The following is a 20,429-nucleotide window of genomic DNA, read 5'->3' on the forward strand; positions in this document are numbered from 1 at the left end:
GCGATAAGGCTGAGATTGAGTTTTCCCCCACAGAGCCATAGCGTCCAAGGAGTGTGTGCATGTGTTTGTGTGTGAAGACATCAGGAAACAGGTAATGTAAAGAGCTTGTATCGCTTTATCTAGCCTATCCGCCAGAGTGTATGTGTATATGTATATGTGCTCTCAGACTGGTGTAGTGTGAAAGGGAGCTTGCTGGTTTGCTTTATTCGGTATTGTGCGCACGAGAGGATGAATCCTCAGGGCTCGATTCACAGCTGAGAAAAGTAGGTATTTTTCTGTGGTATAGCTGGATGCAGCTTTTAGACAGCCGTGCAGTGAAATGGAGACAAAAAGTGAGAGCAGGCGAAACCAGGCATTTTAAAAAGAAAAGAGAACATGTGCCGTACCGCTGCCTGCTGCTTTCATTCTGGCTGGCCTGTGAAGGGACGTGTGAGACAGGTTGGTTTTGGTGCTAAGATCAGTGCCTTCTCCCATGCAAATAGGGAAAAAGAACATTTAACCAGGAAACACATTACAAAAACAGAATCAGTTAAAAGAGAGGAGGCACAAGAGAACCGAGAGGGGCATGGTATGTCAGTGGTATCAACACAGCAAGGAGGTGAACCAGCCTGATATTCACTGACAGCATGGTGCTTCCATAGCAGGCAAAACCCATCAGTTTTTGTTGGAGGGAGGGCAGACAAAAGGCTGGAGCATCCCCAACTGTTTAGTTTCCATATCTAGCAGTCAGTGACAAGGCTTTCTGGCAGTTCTTATTTTTAACACATGGTCCTCTGGTGAGCAGCTTGCATACACACACACACACACACACACACACACACACACACACACACACACACACACACACACACACACACACACACACACACACACACACACACACACACACACACACGCAGGGCCATGTCACTGATTGTATAACTCTTATCACCTGGTCTGTGGCATATTCCCAAATTCTAATTTGACTGCTAGCCCCTGGCCCAGAGCCCATCTCTGAAAAGAAGTACAGCAAAAATGGCTTCAGCGCGGACCTTTGATAGGAAATATCAGGAGGGATTTTACAGCAGAATTCACAATGAGGAATTCAGGAGGGACCCACTTCTAGCTTCTTCTGGATTTATATAAACCTGACACTGTGATGGGCCATCAGTTTAACCCTCTCCCAGCACTTTATGAAAGTTTCAAAACAATAAAAAAAACAATTAAACTCAACCTCTTTTTTCTTTCTTTCTTAAATTCTGTCTGTCCACAGGAGTCTCCATCAGGGCGGAGGAAGGCCTTGGCCACTAGCAGTATAAACATGAAACAATACGCCAGTCCGATGCCCACACAGACAGATGTCAAGCTGAAGTTTAAGCCGCTGTCCAAGAAGGTGGTGTCAGCCACGCTGCAGTTCTCCCTCTCCTGCATTTTCCTCCGCGAGGGGAAGGCCACGTAAGTTTTCATCTTCTTATAATATGACCCACATCCTTCGGAAGTGGTTACACGTTGCGATATTCAGCAGTGTTCTAAGTTGTTTGTAACCCTCACTAGTTATAACATTAAGTCTGATGCATGTAGGAATAATACCTATCAAATTGGGCCCAAAACCCATGTTCACTTCTTCCTTGTTCTGTTGCCTTTGCTTGTGTTGAGTTAATCAGTGTGTCGTTTCATGTTTCAAAAGTAATTTAAGCAAGCACATAGTGAGATCGTCATGTTCAATTTTGCTGTCTTTAATCACAAGACCGTTACAGCAGTCAACTTTGAATGTCTCACACTAGTGACTGATTGGAGCCACAGATATCCACATGACTCTTTCACATTGGTCACAATTAATTTTGGACAGTCTGGCTTCATTAGGCTCTAATTTAGAGTCTAGTAATGAAGAGACTTTTATCCACTGAAGGGTATGAAAGGATATTCTTTTAAAAAGTAATAAAGTTGCCAAGTTTGCAGCAAAGAGGACAAGTAAAGCTGTTGATAATCCCTGCTGTGAGTAAGAGAGTAATTTGTGTTACCCTTTGCAGACCAGTAACACATGCTTGGTATAAAAGTCTAGCTAATACCCTTTTTATGTCACTTCTAACCAGAGGTGACTGAAAATCTAAATTTTCTTTGTTAATCTGTTAGAGGGTGAAATTTTGCTTTTTGTTCCATTTATCAGTTTAAATTATAGGTACATACAGACACACACACACACACAGACACTTGTCAATCATTTTAAGATATTGAACCATCTTTCATTTGAAGACATGCTTTCAGTCAGTGTTTTCTGTTTGTTATTCATTTTAATTTGATGGCAGCAACTTTCATTTAAAGATACCCCTCCCCACACACACAAACACATATACACTGAGCATGAGCAAAGCGGCGAGGCCTTTGTTGTGTCGCGGATGGCGGGTCGATGGCGCGTAACCCTTGTTAACCCTTCGGGGAATGATGTCGACCACACACAAACAAACTCCATCACAGCAGTTCAAATGAGCCCATGGGCCTGGGAAACACCAAACACAAAGAACAGAGAGGAGAATACAGCGATTATGATGGAGCGGTGGTATCGAGGGACTGTGGGGAGGGGGGCGCACAGAGGACTACATAAAATACAAGAAATGATGTAGAAATGCATCAGTGGGGCAGAGGCTGGAGTCAAAACCAAGCTTTAAAGAAGCTTTAAAATGTGAGGGAGGGGTGTTAAAGTTTTAGGTGTAAAAATGGTCGTCTGGAGTGAAGAAATGATTGAAAGAGATGGATTTTAAATGTATGTGGGGTGTGTAGGTTAAATTGTCCTATCTGTCTTGATGTTTTTCAGCTGCATGTATTTCTCTATCTATGTGTATACATTGTTTTGGTTCTTGGTTTTTTTGGGGGCTGGTGGGGTCCAGTGATGAGGACATGCAGAGCCTGGCCAGCCTGATGAGCATGAAACAGGCGGACATTGGCAACCTGGATGACTTTGAGGAGGAGAATGAGGAGGATGAGGAGAACAGGGTCAACCAGGAGGAGAAAGCTGCTAAGATCACAGGTAAAACACTGGAGGAGCACTTTTTTATTTTGCTTTGTAAGATCAAAGATTTATCTGCTGAAAGTCATTGAAGTTGCTTTTGGTCATTTGATCAAAATCCCCAAAACGCCCGAAATTTCCCAGACTTCCTGAAGAATAAGCGCGGGACCCAGGCTTCATTTGGGGCATTTACTTTGCTTCTTGGTTTCTTTGTTTTCCCCAATTTATGCTTGTGTGTGTGTGTGTGTGTGTGTGTGTGTGTGTGTGTGTGTGTGTGTGTGTTTTTCCACAAATAAAAAAGTGAGAGTTTGTAAATTCATGAGCTTTATTTGCCGTGTATTGTCTGCTTCAGGGCGTTTTCTGTTGCTTTGACTTTCCCACATTCTTGTTACCCCTCGTTCCCCTCGTCTTGTATTGGTTGCACTGGCAGACTGACGGTGGCTTGGCTCCTTCCTTACATCCATGATTCATTCTACGGTCGCATGTACGGGCCGCGCTGCTTCCTGCTTTGCTTAATCCAACTTTTCAAAGCGCCACCTCTTCATGTTAAGCTTCATTTTTTCTCTCCTTTCTTTTTCATGCTCTTCATCTCATTTATATGTATATGCATTGAGCGCCTACAGCTACGCTTCACTAGCACACATCTCTGAATCAAAGGATGGGCCGGGCTGCCAAAACTCGCTGCTGTCATATTCTTGCCTGAATGGTACCTCCAGAGCAAGCCAGCAAGCAGCCCCAGCAATACTAACACTAGGCTAACCAATGCATACGCTGTAAAACACATGTTCTCTTTTGTCTTTTTATATGCTGTATGTAAATTATGAAACCTCAATAAAACTCTGTGTTTATATAGGGTTGTTAGTCATTGTTCAGTATTACCTCTTTATTTATCAGTCTGGAACCTGAAGCTCTGGAGGCATGTCAGAAATGTTATTTTAAAGTAGATAAAGTTTTTTTCTTTTTAGCTTTTGGCTCTGTGCATGCATTTAGCACTGCAGTGCTGATGCAGTGTTTCCCACAGAACACGGTTTCCTCTGCAAATATTTTATAACTGAGCAATAGTGAGTCTCTACTCCTGGGGATAAACGTCTTCCACATCTTGGATGGCAGTGAGTGATGACAGTTGTTGTTCTGCTCTGGAGCCTTCAGGAGTTTGACATGTTGGTACATGAACCAGTTCTCCATATGCTGCCAGCTCTGGTTACAGTGAGAAAGAAAGACTTTCTTACTTAGACCTGCTGGAGTCTAAGACACAGGGTAGAGCATGTTCAACCCCAGGAGAAGAGACTGTAGAAATGGCTGAATGATATCCACCTTCAAGTGTACACTTTACAGAGAGTCTATGGGAACACCACAGTCTGCTTGTTCGGTGATGATATAATGATGCTCTTTCCCGGTCCAGCGTTGAACGAGGCTCTGTCCTTTTTAATGTGCTGCAGTGCTTCAATTCTTGTTTTTGGATCCGACCCCCTAAAAAACTTTTAACCCTTCAGAACATATTCTGGCGTTGAGATTAAGCTTAGTATCAGGACAAATCTGGACTGTTTTAAACTTTCAGTAATGTCCCAGAGCTTTGTTTGTTTTTGGGAACTGAAGGAGTGTTTGGACCTGGATATTGCTACTGATATGAAACGTAGCAAACAACTAGTTGCCCAGCAAAAATTGAGCAGCACAAGACAGGACGAGCTAGCTATTTATCATTAACAGGCAGTCATAAATATACTTGATTGAGGTGACCTGCCCAGGTAAAGTTGGTGTGGGAAACACTGCATTTGGCTGTTAATACTATAAAGTTGTGAACTTTATAGTGTAGACCTTACCAGCTAAATGGTTGATCGCAGCGCTATTACTAACTAAAGCATGCACATTCACACTAGTGTTCCTCTTTACTAATCTGTTTGTACTTGCAGACTTGTTAGTGATAGAACTGATGATAATATAAACCAAACCAACAGTCTGCACTCAGTTATTGTGCAGTGTAATGTGCGGTGTGGATGTGTGTGGACATTCTGGATGGTGTGTGTTATTTTTGCCTTGTTCACTGCTTTTCTTCCTCCCTCCCTTCCTGTATGGACCTGTCGTTTGCAGAGATAGTAAACCAGTTGAATGCCCTCAGCTGCTTACATGGGGATGATGATGATGATGGTGGTGTTCCCAAGCGAGCACGCAAAGCAACAGCTAAGCCTGCTGCTTCCTCCCAAGGTCTTTTTTCACCTTTCTTTCACCCCTTTTCATCCCACGATTCTTCTTTTATTGTCTTGTGAGCATTGTGTTGCCTCTTCCTACCCCTCAGTGTCACGGTTTATATCTACATACCGTATTTCCCGGACTACAAAGCGCACCTGAATATTAGCCGCACAAGCTAAAATCAGGGGAAAATCCTGTTTTGTACATACATTAGCCGCACCTGACCAAAAGCCGCAGGTGTTTCAATGTTGACTTATCATATGTAAGAGAATATGCACAAAGGGAATTGTCAGGAAAGAGATGGCTGTTTGGAGACATCACTTTTATTAATATTTTGAAAAACAAGTTATGGGTACATATTTGCACATGTAGTACATAACAATAACCTACAGCACACCAGAACAATAGATTCGGCCTACCTTTTAGGCTCAGGTGCAGTGACACAGCTTTAACAAGAAGAAAAGTCAGTCATTCACCACCATCTTTCTCTTCTTCCTACGCACTAAAACCACCAAAGTCCTCTTCTCCAGTGTCGGATACAAACAGGCTCATGATGGCTTCGTCATCCACTCTTCTTCTCTCCTTCGTTGTCACTTTCAAAACCAAAGAAATCCTCATTGTCAGTGTCAGAGTCGAACACCCTCAGAAGGGCCGTGGCGGTGTCCTCCTCTCCATCATGCAGCAGTCCAGCCCTTCAAAATCCGTTGGTGATCGTGGATGTTTTCACACTTTTCCACGCTGTCAGAATCCACCGGTGGAGTTGGGCATAACTTGCTTTTTGGGCATAACTTGCAAGTTTATCGCCGCTCATCATCCACGACTCCCGCTGAACGCGTAGCGCTACTTTGAAGTTTGTTTTTCGCGCTACTTCGTACGGCACTACGTTGCCTGGCGGACGGACATGTGACTAACATACCACTCTTGAACCCCGATCCTTCCGCCAGGCAACGTAGTGCCGTACAACAGCGGAACACACAAAACAAATCGTCTTACGATATGACAAAAATCACGGACAATCCATAGAAAAGCCGCACCTGACTAAAAGCCGCAGGGTTCAAAGCTTGTGCAAAAAGTAGCGGCTTATAGCCCGACATTTACGGTATTTATTTATTTTTTATTTTTCCTCCCATAATGTTCTGTCTCCCCCTCTTCCTCTCTCTTTGGCTCTACCCTCCCTTATCCCTTGATCCTTCGTGACATTGGTATTGTAGTCGTGTTGTGTGGTACGATTTATCTTCAATCATGTGGTGACGTGCAGTACGTGGTGTTGTGAACACATCAGTTGGTGTTCATCCTTTTGGTTCCTATTGTTTCTCTTATTTGACAATGTGACCTTTCCCACTCTTTTACTGCAATTGGTAGTGAACCAAACCAGGTAAAAAGAAAAGAAAAGAAAGAGACCCTTTTTCCTCTTTCAGGTCAAAGCAATATTTGTGTTTTCAAAATAGAATTAAGTATATTTATTTTAAATTGAGAATATTTAGCCTATGATATTCTCACGTGATCTTAAGCTAGATAAAAAAAAAAAGTTTTTTTAAAAGTCCGACCAATCTGTCTATAAAAGTAGAATAGTTCATTTAAATTTGGCCGCTTTCCCCTACATGCTCGTCTCCTTTTGCACTTCTAAGTCAGGTTCAGTGGCCCCTGGGTCATACCACCAGTGATGTTTCACACCTTGGCTAAATTTAAATAAAGTGTTTTGTTTTTCTTTTTTGCAAGGGCACAGTTGTAAAACTTTTTCATCTTATTAAAAATCGCATAAATAAGGGCTTTATGCGAAAGCTTTCCCTTTCTCCTCTGGGCAAATAACTCCAGTCACTGGTTCAACTGGAAATTACATCCTGTTGGCTAACAGTAATATACAACAAACATAGCTTTGTACTCTCAAGGTTTTCTGAGTTTATTTGGGGTCTTCCAACATTCTTCTCTTTGGATAGGAGTAGTCACAAACCCTCTCACAGATTTAAACACACTCTTGGACATGTGCACTTGTCATGGCCTAAAATTGGCCATGAATGTTGTGAGTTAAGTGCTGTTCCTCTTATCAGCCATCACCACTTCACATAGCCACACTACATATAGACCCAGGACACGTAGCTCACAGCACAGTTTTTCTTTATACTAGTTCAGATTTTCATGTTTCTCAGCAACATTTCTTGGCATCTACCTCAGGCACATTTACACTCTTTTCAAACTGACCCACACCCTGGCAGCATGCGATTGAACTACAGTGAGTATAGTGAAGATAAAGTACACAAGTACCCCCTCCAGCTGGGAACTCCATAGCAACACCATGCTTTCGCCACAGTCTCCCACAGTAACCCTCCATACCACACAAAATTTCCCAGAATGCCACTGTTGTATATGCTCTGAAGAAGGATGAAATGGTTGAGGAACAAAGGAGTTTAGGCAGTGCTCCCCAGCAAGCGGGATTTCTTATCCAAGACTGAATGGTTCACTCCGAAGTGCAGATTTTGGTGCATTTGGCTTTGTGGCTGTTTGTTCATTGCATTTTGTTGTGTAGCTGTTTTGACTCTGTAGTTTAATTTAAAATAACTTTTTATTGAACTCTTTGGCAACAGAGCTGATTAATAAGCTGAACTTCCTGGAAGACGAGGATCAGGATATGGCTCCCGCCATGAACAACAATCCTTTTGATGAGCCCGATGTCGACCTTCATCCCAACCATCTCAACCCATTTGATGATCCTGATGAGGAAGGTATGTGCAGCTCTGCCAGCTTCTGAAGAAAATGCACTCAACTTCATTTTAATATATAATAACTTGTAAAACGTGCCTGGCTTTGGTTGCGATCTTCTTGGTGTTGCTTTGGGAAAAGTCTTTGGGATGATGAGCAGTGTGGCTTAAGGTTCTGATGTGCAGATACCATGAATGTGTATAATCCTCTGCAACTGTATCAGGCTTCAATGCTTTCAGTCAGACACCTAAACCAATATTTTTGTCTGACCACCTGAGTGGACAGGTATTTGTTTTTGAGTGTCACGCTCTCACATACATAAAAGCACACCTTTGCTGCCTATTTGCTTACTTAAGATGTCTTTGATCTTCAGCCTTAAATCCTGGATTTTACTTTCTCAAGTGCATATTTTTACGTATGTACATGTGTCCTTTAATGTCCTTATCATCTTCAACAAAGGTTTACTTATTTTGGGGACGATGCAGTTGCTGTTTTAATTCAATAGTGGCTGTGTGTAGGATTTGGTTGTCTTATGTTGGCAGTGAAGGCAGCATGAAGCATATGTGCAGGCACCACCCAGGAGCCCACACAGGGAACCTGGATCCTTAAAATGTTGAAATAAACTAAATATTATCCACACAATTTATGAAAAGTCAAATAGGCAGTTAACCTTCTAGGAGCTGGCATCCACATATGTGGACATCACATTTTGGGTTGTCTAGACCACAATACTAAATTTTACTGTACAAGGGCCTGATATCCTCTTCTCAGAAACTACATCAGGTAAAAAGATAATTCTTTGTTTTTACATTCATCAGGTCCCAATCAGCCCAAATAGCAAAGAGAAATAAAAATGTATGCCATGAAAGAGTTCCAGTCTTAGGAGGTTAAGGCACATTTATTTTGTTTCTCTCTGCTGTCTATCTCTTCAACATACTGAGATCACAAGCTACCAAAGCTCATGTCAAGTCTAGGAGTAACATGATTTATACATGCTGTCAATGCTTTCTGTCCTCTGTCAGAGCCCCCTGCCCAGCCGGTCCTACGACCGCGGGCTGACGACAGTTCCTTTTATGACCACGACGACTCAAATCCGTTCAACGAGCCAGATGAGCCAGAGACACAAGCATGTCCGGGGAACCCCTTTGATGAGCCTGACCAGGACACAGACCCTCAGCCAGATCCAGAACCTCCCAAACCCAGGCAGAGGAAAGGTGTCCGGCCCGTTGACATGAGCAAGTACCTGTATGCGGACACTTCTCACAACGAGGAGGAGCTCGACAAGTAAGATTTTGTTATTCATTGGACAATTGTTTCAATGTCCAATGAATTGTTTCAAACAATGGTGTTTGTTTTTTGTTTTTTCGGGGGTTTTTTTTGCATTTGATGACACAGTAACTTTGAATTATGAGGCGTGAACATGCTGTTAAGTAAAGAGCATGCACCTTATTCTGTGCTATTTTTCTTTTTTTAAAGTGTCATGTTTTATTGTTTTATTGACCCGAGACCAGTGATTGAGCTTATAAACTGACTGGGAAAGTGTCTACTGTGCTGAAAAAGTGACTATAGGGCCATTTTCCCATAGACTTTTACACCGCAGAAAATCGTTGTGCAGTCAGAAGAGTCGCCCCCTGGTGGCAAATAGAAAGCATGTAGATTTAAGGGTTTCAGATCACTAGCCTCAAGTGGCCATTGGAGGAATTGCACTTTTCTTCATAAGTAGCGATACTTAAAGCGCTCTGTTACGTTCTCGATTACTGCTGGCAGCCCGAGTCCTGCAGCTCCCCCTCCTTCTAGAGGAGCACTTGTAGGCACAGCTCCCCCCTTCCAAACAGGGCAAAGTGACGAGGCAGCTCTTTCAACAGGAACAAGGGCCCTGTTGTTTCACTGCATTCTTTAACCTTGTCTCCCTCTTCAGTCTTCCACCCGTCCTCCCCATCCTCTCCCTCCCATCAACTTGTTGCCCCATACTTTCCCTCTTTCTCCTTCACTTCCTCGTAGACTCTGCTCATTTTTATTTCACCTTGGAGCTCCTTTACGCTTGCTCCCCACCCTCCCATTCCCTCTTCCTTGTTCCTGTTCTGCATCATTTCGGTTCATCAGTGCTGTCAGCTACTTTGTAAAGAAGAAAATATAAAGATGCTTCTATCTGTTGTTGAATTTAAAGATATGATGAATGTGGCAACGGAGGCGTTTTTTTGGTTATTTGTTTACTTTTTTTGGTATATGCTGCATTTTTAAAATTTTTCATTTTAGTTAAGTTTGGTGGCTGTGTTGTGCAACCCTTACTTATAAATATTTAATCTCAGTGGAACTTCCTGAAATTAAATAAATGAACAAGAAAAAATTTTGTCATTGAACGCAGCATAAAAAGGTAGCTTGTTGTGTATGTGTGAATCTCAGTTTTTACTGAAATGTTAGGCTATTTTATACTTAATAGGCTGTGTCACCTTCTCTAAAAGCTCAATATAGACTTTATCTTGTGATAGTAAAGGTTGCCAACCTTTAGGGGTTGAATCTTAGCTTCACACTGATGTGGGGATCCTTCTGAAGTGTTCCCATCAGTGAACCGTTTCACCAATAGTGTGTGACCATCTCCACAAGAGCAGCCGTGCCCAAATTGTCAATGTAAACCCCTTTTTGCCACTGAGCGAAGCCGTCACACAGACAGGCGTAGGTTTCACTCCTCTCAGCTGTCCAAAGACAGACAGGAATTGACTGGTGTGTTTCTTTTTCTCTGTCTCTTACATCAGGAGCAGCTCACTGCAGAATAGAAAGTTCAAGAGGGCAGCGCAGTGTTTTGACTGCAGCCCTTTCACATGTCTTTTAGCCAGCGATGGTCTGTTAGAGCTTTTCTATAGACCTGCCTCCTTTTCTTTTCTTCACTTCCCTCCTTTTTTCCCCCTTCTATCACTTTGCAGTAGGACACTGAGTACCTCCAACCTTCTCTTTCACAGATACCCAGTCAATCAGTTTTTCCTCTCACCCCCTCCTCCTCCTCCATCCAATTCTCTTGTTTGTTTAGGACTGCTTGTTGCATGTTGAGTGAATGTCTTAAGGCCGTGCCCCTGCTTTCATTGCCACCAGCATGCCTGTGTATTGATAACACTGTGGTATGTGTATGCGTGTGTGTTTTGGTGAGTGCTTGTGCGTGTGTGTAATGTAGTCAGTCGTGCTCTGGCCTGTCTGTCAGTAGTCCACCTTGGGTAGTGAGGATATGAGGTCACACAGTCCTGACCTCAGTGCACCTGCATCTTCTATTAACTTACCACTTTCTGTGTGCTGTTCATTGTGCTGCACCATACCTTTGTTTCCCTATTAATGAATTTATAGTTAGATCCTAGGATGTCTTTAAAAGGTCCTAATGGTTATTATAGGTCATTATAAACAAAATGTTTAATGATTAGGCAAAATATATACATATTTTCTAATGTTTTCTTGTATTCGACAACCTAATTTTACAAGATAAAAAATTAGGTTTTATATCTTATATAGCTTATATCAGAGGTGTGGACTCGAGTCACATGACTTGGACTCGAGTCAGACTCGAGTCATTAATTTTATGACTTTAGACTTGACTTGAAAAAATGTTCTAAGACTTGTGACTTGACTTGGACTTTTACACCAATGACTTGGGACTTGAATTGGACTTGAACCGGTTTACTTGAAAAGACTTGATATTTTACCCCAAATATAAAATTTAACATGCATATTATATAGAGATTGAAAATGTGACGTCATTCACGGGTAGAACCGCAAAGGATTCTGGGAACTCGTGGCAAGCGGTACTAGCGCACGCAGGCTTTCAATTAAAATCAGTTATACAGCGATAAAAAGAAACACAAAAATGTCAAGAAGCCGTTGTATTATTAACTGCAATAGCCGGTCGCATGACAGCCACGGGAAGCCGACGGGTAAAGAGATCGGTTGTTATCGGATTATGTCGTTGAAGAGAAATTGTTCAAGCCATGTTTCCGAAGTAACAAAGACGCGACGGGTGGCCTGGATTGCAGCCATTCAAAGATCAAATATAACGTCCCAGAACACTCCAGCTCACAGGTTAGTCTGCTCCAAGCACTTACACGAAGGTCAGTGTTTTTTAGTAGTTAATACGTCATTTTCATAACATAATTGGTGATATAGGTTACAAGCAAGTCTGGCGCTGAACAGAAATTGTCGCGCTATGCTCCTTTATTTATTGTGCATAAATAGTGAATTGTCCTGACACAATATTGCGTTTCGCTTCTGTTATTATGGTACATTGACAAAAACATATACTTTTATTCACAGGATAAAACAGTTGTTTTGTATCACTAATTGCCCAGTACGATTACAGCATACAGTATTATTGTCACTGCTACATTTCTGTGATGCTACCAGAAATTATTTCCACTACTAATTAATTACCGTTGAGCTCAAAGGTCCTATTAATAAACGGTTAACGAATGTGTATTTATGACGACGATTTGTGAGACTGGTAAACTTATGATAGGTACGATGGTCTTTACTTTCTACACGGTGCATTTCAAGGTCCTGCACCCATCCGGCGGTAAACTGTACCTGGACTTGTTGCAGTGACCTGAAGTTACTAAACTTCATGAGTGTGTGCACTCACTCCAAGAACCGTATGATTATAAATATGCATATAAATATGCTACGATGAGATAGCTGACTTCATCTAACTAGCAAATGTTGTCCAGGCTACGTTGGTGATACAGTTTTTTTTAATGTGTATGATATTTTTGTCATGCGATTTTAAAGCTGGTCCTACAACCGCATCCAAGAATAACATGCAGCTTATCTCAGAACTGTTGGTGAAAATTATTCTTGGAGCTAAGTTTAATTGAGCTGCATTTTAAAGAGGTGCAATTTCACAATTTGTGTATATTTTCTAAGTTCACTATTTTGTCATGTGTTGAGAAAAACACAGATTTTAAAATTACATGGTCTAATATTTACATTTAGCATAACTGCAACATTATTTTTTCATTTTTTTTTTTTTTAAAGACTCGAAAGGACTTGAAATTCAAAGTTTCAGACTTGTGACTTGACTCGGACTTTTACACCAGTGATTTGAGACTCGACTCTGACTTGCCTGACATTACTTGAGACTTGACTTGAGACTTGAGGATAAAGACTTGAGACTTACTTGAGACTTGCAAAACAATGACTTGGTCCCACCTCTGGCTTATATGTCTGTCTTTGAGATGGTTTATGTTAACTTTATTGGCATTTTGGAGCCTTTTATGCTTGTGTTGCTGCTGTAAGTCAGGAAATTTAGTTTTATTGTATAGCCCTGAATCACATGTAAAGGTTTAAAGGACTTCATAGGGAGAAGAGCACATTAAAAACACGAGAAAACACGAGAAAAAACAATAAAGTCACTAACACATTAAAATTCAAAAATGGACAAGAAAACAAAAAAGAAAATATTATAAACTTGTATTTAAAAATGAGAATAGGAAGATTTTATAGCTGCTCTAAATGTGGCTGAACAGTTAGTGTGGCCATTATCAGTGCTTTTTTTCCAATTCAATTCAGATTTATTTATATAGTGCCAATTCACAACAACACAACAACGACCCCAAGGCCCTTTATTTTGCAAGGTAAAGATCTTGCAATAATAGAGAAAAAAATCCCAAGATCACAGTATGCCATGTAAGCAACAGTGGGGAGGAAGAAATCCCCTTTTAACAGGAAAAAATCTCCAGCAGCGCTATCCTCCACCCTCCAGTATCCCCAGTTCTGCTCGTTGAAGAATATTGTGTCTGTTGGTTTAGCTTTTTAAATTTATTTTTAAGATCAGGAGGATCTTAAAGTGCGAGTCGGGATATAACTGTAATATTTAAGACTTTATATATATAAGTATGAATATTTTAAATCATTTCTGTAGGATCATCAAAAACAGTGTAGCTCTGCTGTTCTGAATAAGCTCCAGCCTAGTGAAATACTGTTTTACAGCTCATTCTTTTTATAAATTCGATGGATAAATTACACCAATCTCTCTTTTCCCTTTTTTTCCCAGATCCAACCCATTCTACGAGCCAAGGACATCGAGCCCTGTGCAGCAGGATGCTGGTGGCCCCTCACCTGATGTGGCCAGCAGCCAGAAGAGGAGAGCTCCCCCACCCCCGGGCACTAGCCCTGGGCTTGGCCCCAGTTTACCACCCCACAAACCCACATCTGGCCCTGATGGGGAGAGAGCCCAGCCCGTCGGGCCCAGCCCATTGGCAGCAATGATAGGGAGAGAGCTGGCCTCCTCTTCCCCCAAGGTACGCAGTCCTTGCTGGAATGTAAAAAACTTGATTTATCCCCATGTGATGCATGTGAAAAATACAGAAAGAAATGCACTGTGGCTGTGTCTGCAGCGTATCATTACTTTCTATTGTGAGAAATATACCTTTTAGAATAAAGCAATTTAAGATTTTGATTTTAACTTTGATCTCATCAACTACTTGTCGGCCTCGCAGACTCTTAAGTTCATTTAATTACATTTAATTCAAATCTCTGAGCTTGAACCCCAAAATTCAACAGATCTCAGCTCATGTCTACTTCCTGTCATTCACTCTAGCTCGTCCGTGCAGTATGTTTTATTATAAGTGAGTGAGTTGAAGCATTTTGAGTGTGTTGTGTGTGTATGTGTGTGTTCGCAGTAGTGTGTCCACATCCAGTGGTCCTTACATTAGCTTTTTTTCCGCCTGCACAGTCTCATCTCCTGCACCATTCTTTATGCTCATGAAACTCCCCAGCTCCTCATTTGAATATAGGTATTTGTTTATTGGGGTGTTTTCATATGTTTATTTATTTATTTAAATTAGGTAAATCATGGCTGGGTCTAATTAAATGGCTGATGGTCACACACACTCACGGCAGGAGTCAGACCACTGGTGGGGAATGATTGGCTGGGGGTGTGGGGATGAGTGGGGGTTAAAATTGTGAGTGTGTGTGTGTGTGTGTAGGGGCTCAATGAGCCTGTGTAGGGCTTAAACACAGGGGGCTTAACTACAGCAGAGCGATCACAAGGGGGTGTTGACCCCCTGTGCCCATGCACACACATACACGCAAACACAGTACAGTTAGTCATACACACACATAGACACACACAGGTCCCTCCTCCCCATGCAGCTGGCTAGCTGACTGTTTTAGTGTAGCTGGGCGGTGATGCTGGCCGTCCATGTAATTATGGCACAGTGCCTTTATCACCCAGCTGCAGTTGCCTGTGACCATGGGTGAGGGGTCCTAAACCACTTTAATTACCCAAAGCCAGTGGCCTGTGGTGGGCCACACTTCGCCAAGAGATGCCCCTGCCTCTGGAGCTTGGTGTGGAGGGGGCAAGGTGGGGTTTAGAGAATGAATTGTGACTGAAGAGGAGGGGTGAAATGAAGAATATGCTGAGGATAGTGAAGGGTTATAAGACGGCAGAAAAGAGAGGGAACATTTCCAGGGAATTGTGGAGAGAGAGCGCGAGAGAGATGGGATGTTCACAGTAAACAAGGATAGGCCTACAGGGTTTGTTGGCATATACAGCTAGTGTGAATAGGGTTTTTTTTCCCTCTTATTCACACCCAGCACCATGGTACACTCCACAGCCTACACATGGGCTGTGAGATGACCTTTGAATGTATGAAGTCAGGGAGGATTAAGAGGAGACATCCTCACTATGAGAGGCCACGACAAAACCAACACATCATAACGCTAGGAACGTGCACAGAGTGTAAATGTATGCATGTATCTGTTCTTATAGTTTCCAGTGTGCCCAAGGCTCAGTTCTGTGAATATGTACTCGGGCAGTTATAACCTTCCCTCAAAACACAGCTAACCTCCGCCTCTCCCATATAAGGCGTCTACTCTTCATTCATATTTATTTTACCAATGTGGGCAAATTGTATGTAGGGCTGAGATAAACACACACACAGAATTCAGTTTAATCTCACAATGTGAATAGAAATTGATATCCAGAAAGCCACCATATTCAGTTCTACATTTACAAACCTGCCCTGAAGGGTTAGTATGAGTTTTTCTTTTTTCTTCTTTTTAAATGAAATCTTGTCTTTGGTAACCGAAAGAGATTAGCTTGTCTCGTTTCACCATTACATTTAACACATTTATTCGCTGCAGCAGAGGAACAAGCTTTAAATGGCTGGTCACTCAACAAATAGAAAACGAGTTTAAGGGTCAGCGCCTCGAGCAATGCTTCGGTGAAGATATTTCATAAACCTGTAAAAACCAAGCAAGAGTTCTAACAAGAAAATACAAGGCAACTACAGTCATGGAGAAAGATGTTTGCATTCACTCCAACAGATTTAGGATTAAACGTTTTCTTGGATGCAATCTCATCCTCCTTGTCATTGCATTAAAACCAGCCACTTCAGTGCCAGCCTGTGGAAAATCAGGACATCTACATGACATATGGTGTGCGCCCACTTATTCTATACACAGGTATTACACATATTGATTGGATTTACGTTAAGAATAATATGAGCTCGGTGCTCTGGATTTTTGCCAGTGAAACACATGGGCTGGCACTAACTCAAGTTCTTATGTAGATTCAGATGTAAATGCAGCATCTACAGAGGTTTCAGAAGCTTTTGTTTTGTTGCTCATGACTGGTGGACAGTAGGTCCCAACAAAACCCTGCTATATACTGAAGAGGATATGCAGATAGCACCTTTCTGAACAATATATTAGGACTTTGAGTATGTATTTTTAAACATAATTGAAAAAGGAGGCCTTTGCCTCAATGATCAATTAAAGGTGCCTTACTTCGGGTGATGTTTGTGTTTGAGGAAATGTGAAGGTAGGTCATACCTTGGCAGCGGTGGCTCAGGAGATACAGTGGGACATCTGTCAATGAGAAGGTCAATGGTTTGACGCCAGGCTCCTCTAGTCTGCATGCTGAAGTATTGCTGGGCAAGATACTGAAACCTTAATGCTCCTATCAAAGTGTTAATGTGTGAATTTTAGCTTAAAAGGTGCTTCTAGGAATCGGTGAATAAGGCTTGTAGAAAGAAAGTACTTGAAATGTAGCTACACTTCTCAGTGTTTGTCTCTGCACCATTGTTATTGATGCCAGATTCAGACTACATTATAATAGCTTGATTGTGGCCAAAACCATGGGCGTCTTAAATGACCGCAGATCATTTTATCGTGTATACTGTGTCGTAACTGAAACTTCATCCAGAATGTCTTATGATGTCCAGACAGAAAGACCAACATGTCATGTATACACAGTTGTAAAGTTGTACATATGACTGCACATGAGTCCGGTTTTTACCATGTTGAAAGTTTATATGCACTTGTCATTAGGTCCGAATGCTTAGATGGCTGTTGCGAGTTTGACAGAGAAGTGACCGGGCTTGTTCTTTGACACATGAAGCCGACGCATTAAGATATCGTGAAAATAATGGAAAGGAGAGCATGTCTGAAAGGGGCTTTAGATGCTTCACAGCTCCCATACCAATATGTGATTCCATTGTCCCGTCTAGAGATCCTGAAGTGCGTCAAGTTTAAAGTGTAGCATCTGTGAAGGAGCTGGAAGGATGAAAACATCTGTGGGATTAATTTAAATGAACAGAGGGAGTTCCTGTTGGGCGGGCTGTGAGCTCTGTCTGGTCTGATTCAGTCCATCTCTTTTCCCTCGCTGTAACTCAGTGATCCTCTGCTCCTCCTTTTGTTTCATCTCCATCTCTATTCTGTAGTCAGAGCGCTCTACACTTAGATGCTCTGATCTTTGGATTTTCATCAAGTTTCCGCTTCGTGACTTATTTGCCTTATTTTCATATAAAGAAAAGTTGGAGGTTGGATTATGCGCGTGGGCAGAAGTTTGAAAGAAAAAGTTCTGTGTTATCTTAATATTTGCCAAAGAATCTTGGAAACAGTAAGGAATTTTCAACTTTGTGGTTTATCTGTCAATACATTACATCCTGGAACTGGTGTGCGTTTGCTTTTCAAAAGCTTTTTTTAGGCTGTTCCTTAACTGTATACTGTGTGAATATCACCTATTTCTTTGTATGTCGAGTAATATTTCAAGCATAATCTTACATGAAATCTTTACCACTTTTCCCTTTATTAATTTTTGTTACAAGCACACTCACATTAGACACTAGAGGAATGTTTTCTTTCTCCCCTTCATTTGAAGGGCTTCAGTGATTACCCACGTTAGTCGAAGGGATCAAATTAAATAGAGTTTTGCAGGTTGTGAGAGCTCCTGTGCTGGGGGGAAGGAAGAGGCCAGAGCTCTCCTTCCTCTCCCACATGTTTTCACAGCCCCTCCTCCTGTTCAGACTACCTCCAAATTGAAATTAGAATAAATTAACATTATTTAATTGAGTTCGCAGAAGGCTGCGATATTTCTTAATTAGCTTTCACCGAGGTTCGCGGCAGGAGAGGACCACATCCGTGCTGTGGAGTGTTTCTGAGGTTACTGTGACGACTGAGGGATGTTTTTGGAGGACAGAGGGGAGCCCAAGAGACAAGGACAGTCATCTCTTGTCTTCTGATCTTTGCCCGTTGCAAGGTCTCTCGTCTTGTTATCATTACATCCAGTCCAAAGTTAATTCATCTTCTCTGATAAGTTTTGCAGACCTTTACACAAAGAAACTCAGATGGAGGACATAAAGAAAGTGGACTGGGTACGATGTTTTTAAGCAGCTACTGTAGATTTAAAAGCCTCCTTCGTTATAGTTGGAGCTTAAATGCTAAACTAAATGCCTTGTTGACTGTTGTTCATTTAAAGCACACTTCCATCTAGGTTCATTTTTCTGACATGTAAAGCTCTGCAAGATGGTGTCAGTAAACTCTTGTGGTAAGAGTTGTCCACACTCCACCTGAAGTGGCTCTATGCCCCACAGTTTGAGAACCACTGGGTTAAAAGTAAAAGATCAGGAGAGTGTTTTGTGTTTCTTAAATTTCAGAACTTGGCATCGCTATGAGCAAGGAAATGGGCATTGCGGTCCGTCTCTGAGACCAAAGCATTGAAGCCTCAGTGGCTCCCTTTGGCCACGCTGGCCTTTCCATAAGCTGTGTAATATTAGGAGAATAATCCTCGAGAGGAGTAAGGCTAAATAATTACCTTTCAGTGTCTACCTTTTCTCAGCGTGGACCCCTCCCCAAACTTTTTTTTGCCGTCTCTGAGTGGTCTGTCATTGGATCTTGTGGGAGAAAGGAGACCCAGTTTCTTCTCTCAGTCGGTGTAGGTCCAATCATCGGGCTTCCTGTTGTTGCTTCAAGATGCAGGGCATCGCTGTCATCAAGTTAGTGGAAAGGTAGAAGACGATACCAACCTCTGTACGGTCTGCAGTCTCAGAAGTTTAAGGAAATATTTAATACGTATACTTTTGGCTGTTTGTTTAAATCATCACTAAATATGTTTGCATCAATTAAATGAGATCCAGTGGTGGTGAACAGTTCGAGCCATGTTTGAGGCACAGTTTTAATCCTGAAGTCTCACAGGGCACCAGGCATTTACACGTTTAATCATTTCAAGTAGACAAACAAAAATATTAATATTACACACCCTTCCCATTTCAGTTTTACTCACTGGTAGCCATGAAGTGACAAGTGTGTGTGTTTGTTGTGTGTATTAACGTGCTGTCTTGTGTGTGTTGTGAGGGATATATTTTGATCCAGTTACTGTAATGCGGCTATCATTTTTCCACCTCTTCCTCTGTTGGGTGCATGTCGAGTTCACAAGTTAAGCACTGCGAAGAGCTCACTCTCTTCAATACCCGCGCCGACTGGTGTAAAAGGGCCTTCCGCAAAGCGCCGCTTGTAATCTGCCTTTGGTAAGTCCTCCTTAGTTTTATCTGCCAAGGATTACCTCACAAGCTGCAAGCAGGAGAGAACGAGGGAGACGCAGAGCAAGAGAGAGAGAAATGAAAAGCAAGTCAAACAGAAAACGATGAAGATGGAACAAAATGAAAACAAATCGCTGTGTAATCTCTGAAAGAAGGAGACCTGCTTTTGAGTTGAAGGGAAGTTTCCCTCGCCACTCATTTAGAGAAGGAATTGACTAATCCCTCCATGATTGATGTCTGCTATGAGAGGCTCTATGGCAGACTAATAGGGCTTATGAGGATGACCAGAAAGTCCTTTGTGTGTGCGTGTGTGTGTGTGTGTGTATGTGTGTGCGTATGTGTGCACGTGTAGGAACCAAACCTTTTTGTCTTGTGTGTCCTTCTATCCAGTGGCCGTAGAGGCCAGGGGTTTGAATGACATAGCAGCCGAAGAAGGGGTAACTTTATCTTAATCTGGTCTTAATCTGCCCTGGTGCTCCAGGTGTGTGTGGGCCTAAACCTTGAAGGATCCTGGGTTTTGGGGTGAGGTTTAAGGGGACTTCATCTGAGGAGATAGAAGTCCATGCACTTGAAAACTCCTTGGACCTCCAGAGGGCCTGAGACCCCCCGCACATTCCTGAAAACCGCACTCACTTAGTGAAGCTGAACCTTCTTCCCGTCATCTTTAAGTGGCCCTTCCTACATTTTAATTGAATTAAACCAACCGTTCTCCTTAATTTAAAAAAGACCTTGGAAGTATCTTATGAATTAGTCAGTGATTTCTCTTT

The 20,429-nt window shown here is 42.1% G+C and overlaps 1 protein-coding gene across 6 annotated transcripts in view; it reads left to right on the forward strand.

Annotated features, from left to right (window-relative positions):
* ehbp1 (EH domain binding protein 1) overlaps positions 1-20,429 on the forward strand; it is a 162,242-nt gene that overhangs the window by 54,669 nt on the left and 87,144 nt on the right. For 5 of the 6 annotated variants that reach the window (XM_086258878.1, XM_086258880.1, XM_086258882.1 and 2 more), the window contains 6 exons: positions 1,253-1,434; positions 2,865-3,004; positions 5,072-5,185; positions 7,753-7,890; positions 8,890-9,151; positions 13,893-14,139. In XM_086258878.1, the coding sequence (XP_086115004.1) occupies positions 1,253-1,434; positions 2,865-3,004; positions 5,072-5,185; positions 7,753-7,890; positions 8,890-9,151; positions 13,893-14,139 (1,083 nt within the window). The remainder of the gene's footprint in view (positions 1-1,252; positions 1,435-2,864; positions 3,005-5,071; positions 5,186-7,752; positions 7,891-8,889; positions 9,152-13,892; positions 14,140-20,429) is intronic. The other variant, XM_086258881.1, reaches the window with a different exon arrangement.

This window comes from Aulonocara sp. 'chitande type north' Nkhata Bay, linkage group LG13 (genome assembly GCF_057382095.1).
Source record: "Aulonocara sp. 'chitande type north' Nkhata Bay isolate Kocher_YH1m ecotype deep benthic linkage group LG13, A_spYH_male_GT1.1, whole genome shotgun sequence".
NCBI classification, from domain to species: Eukaryota; Metazoa; Chordata; class Actinopteri; order Cichliformes; family Cichlidae; genus Aulonocara; species Aulonocara sp. 'chitande type north' Nkhata Bay.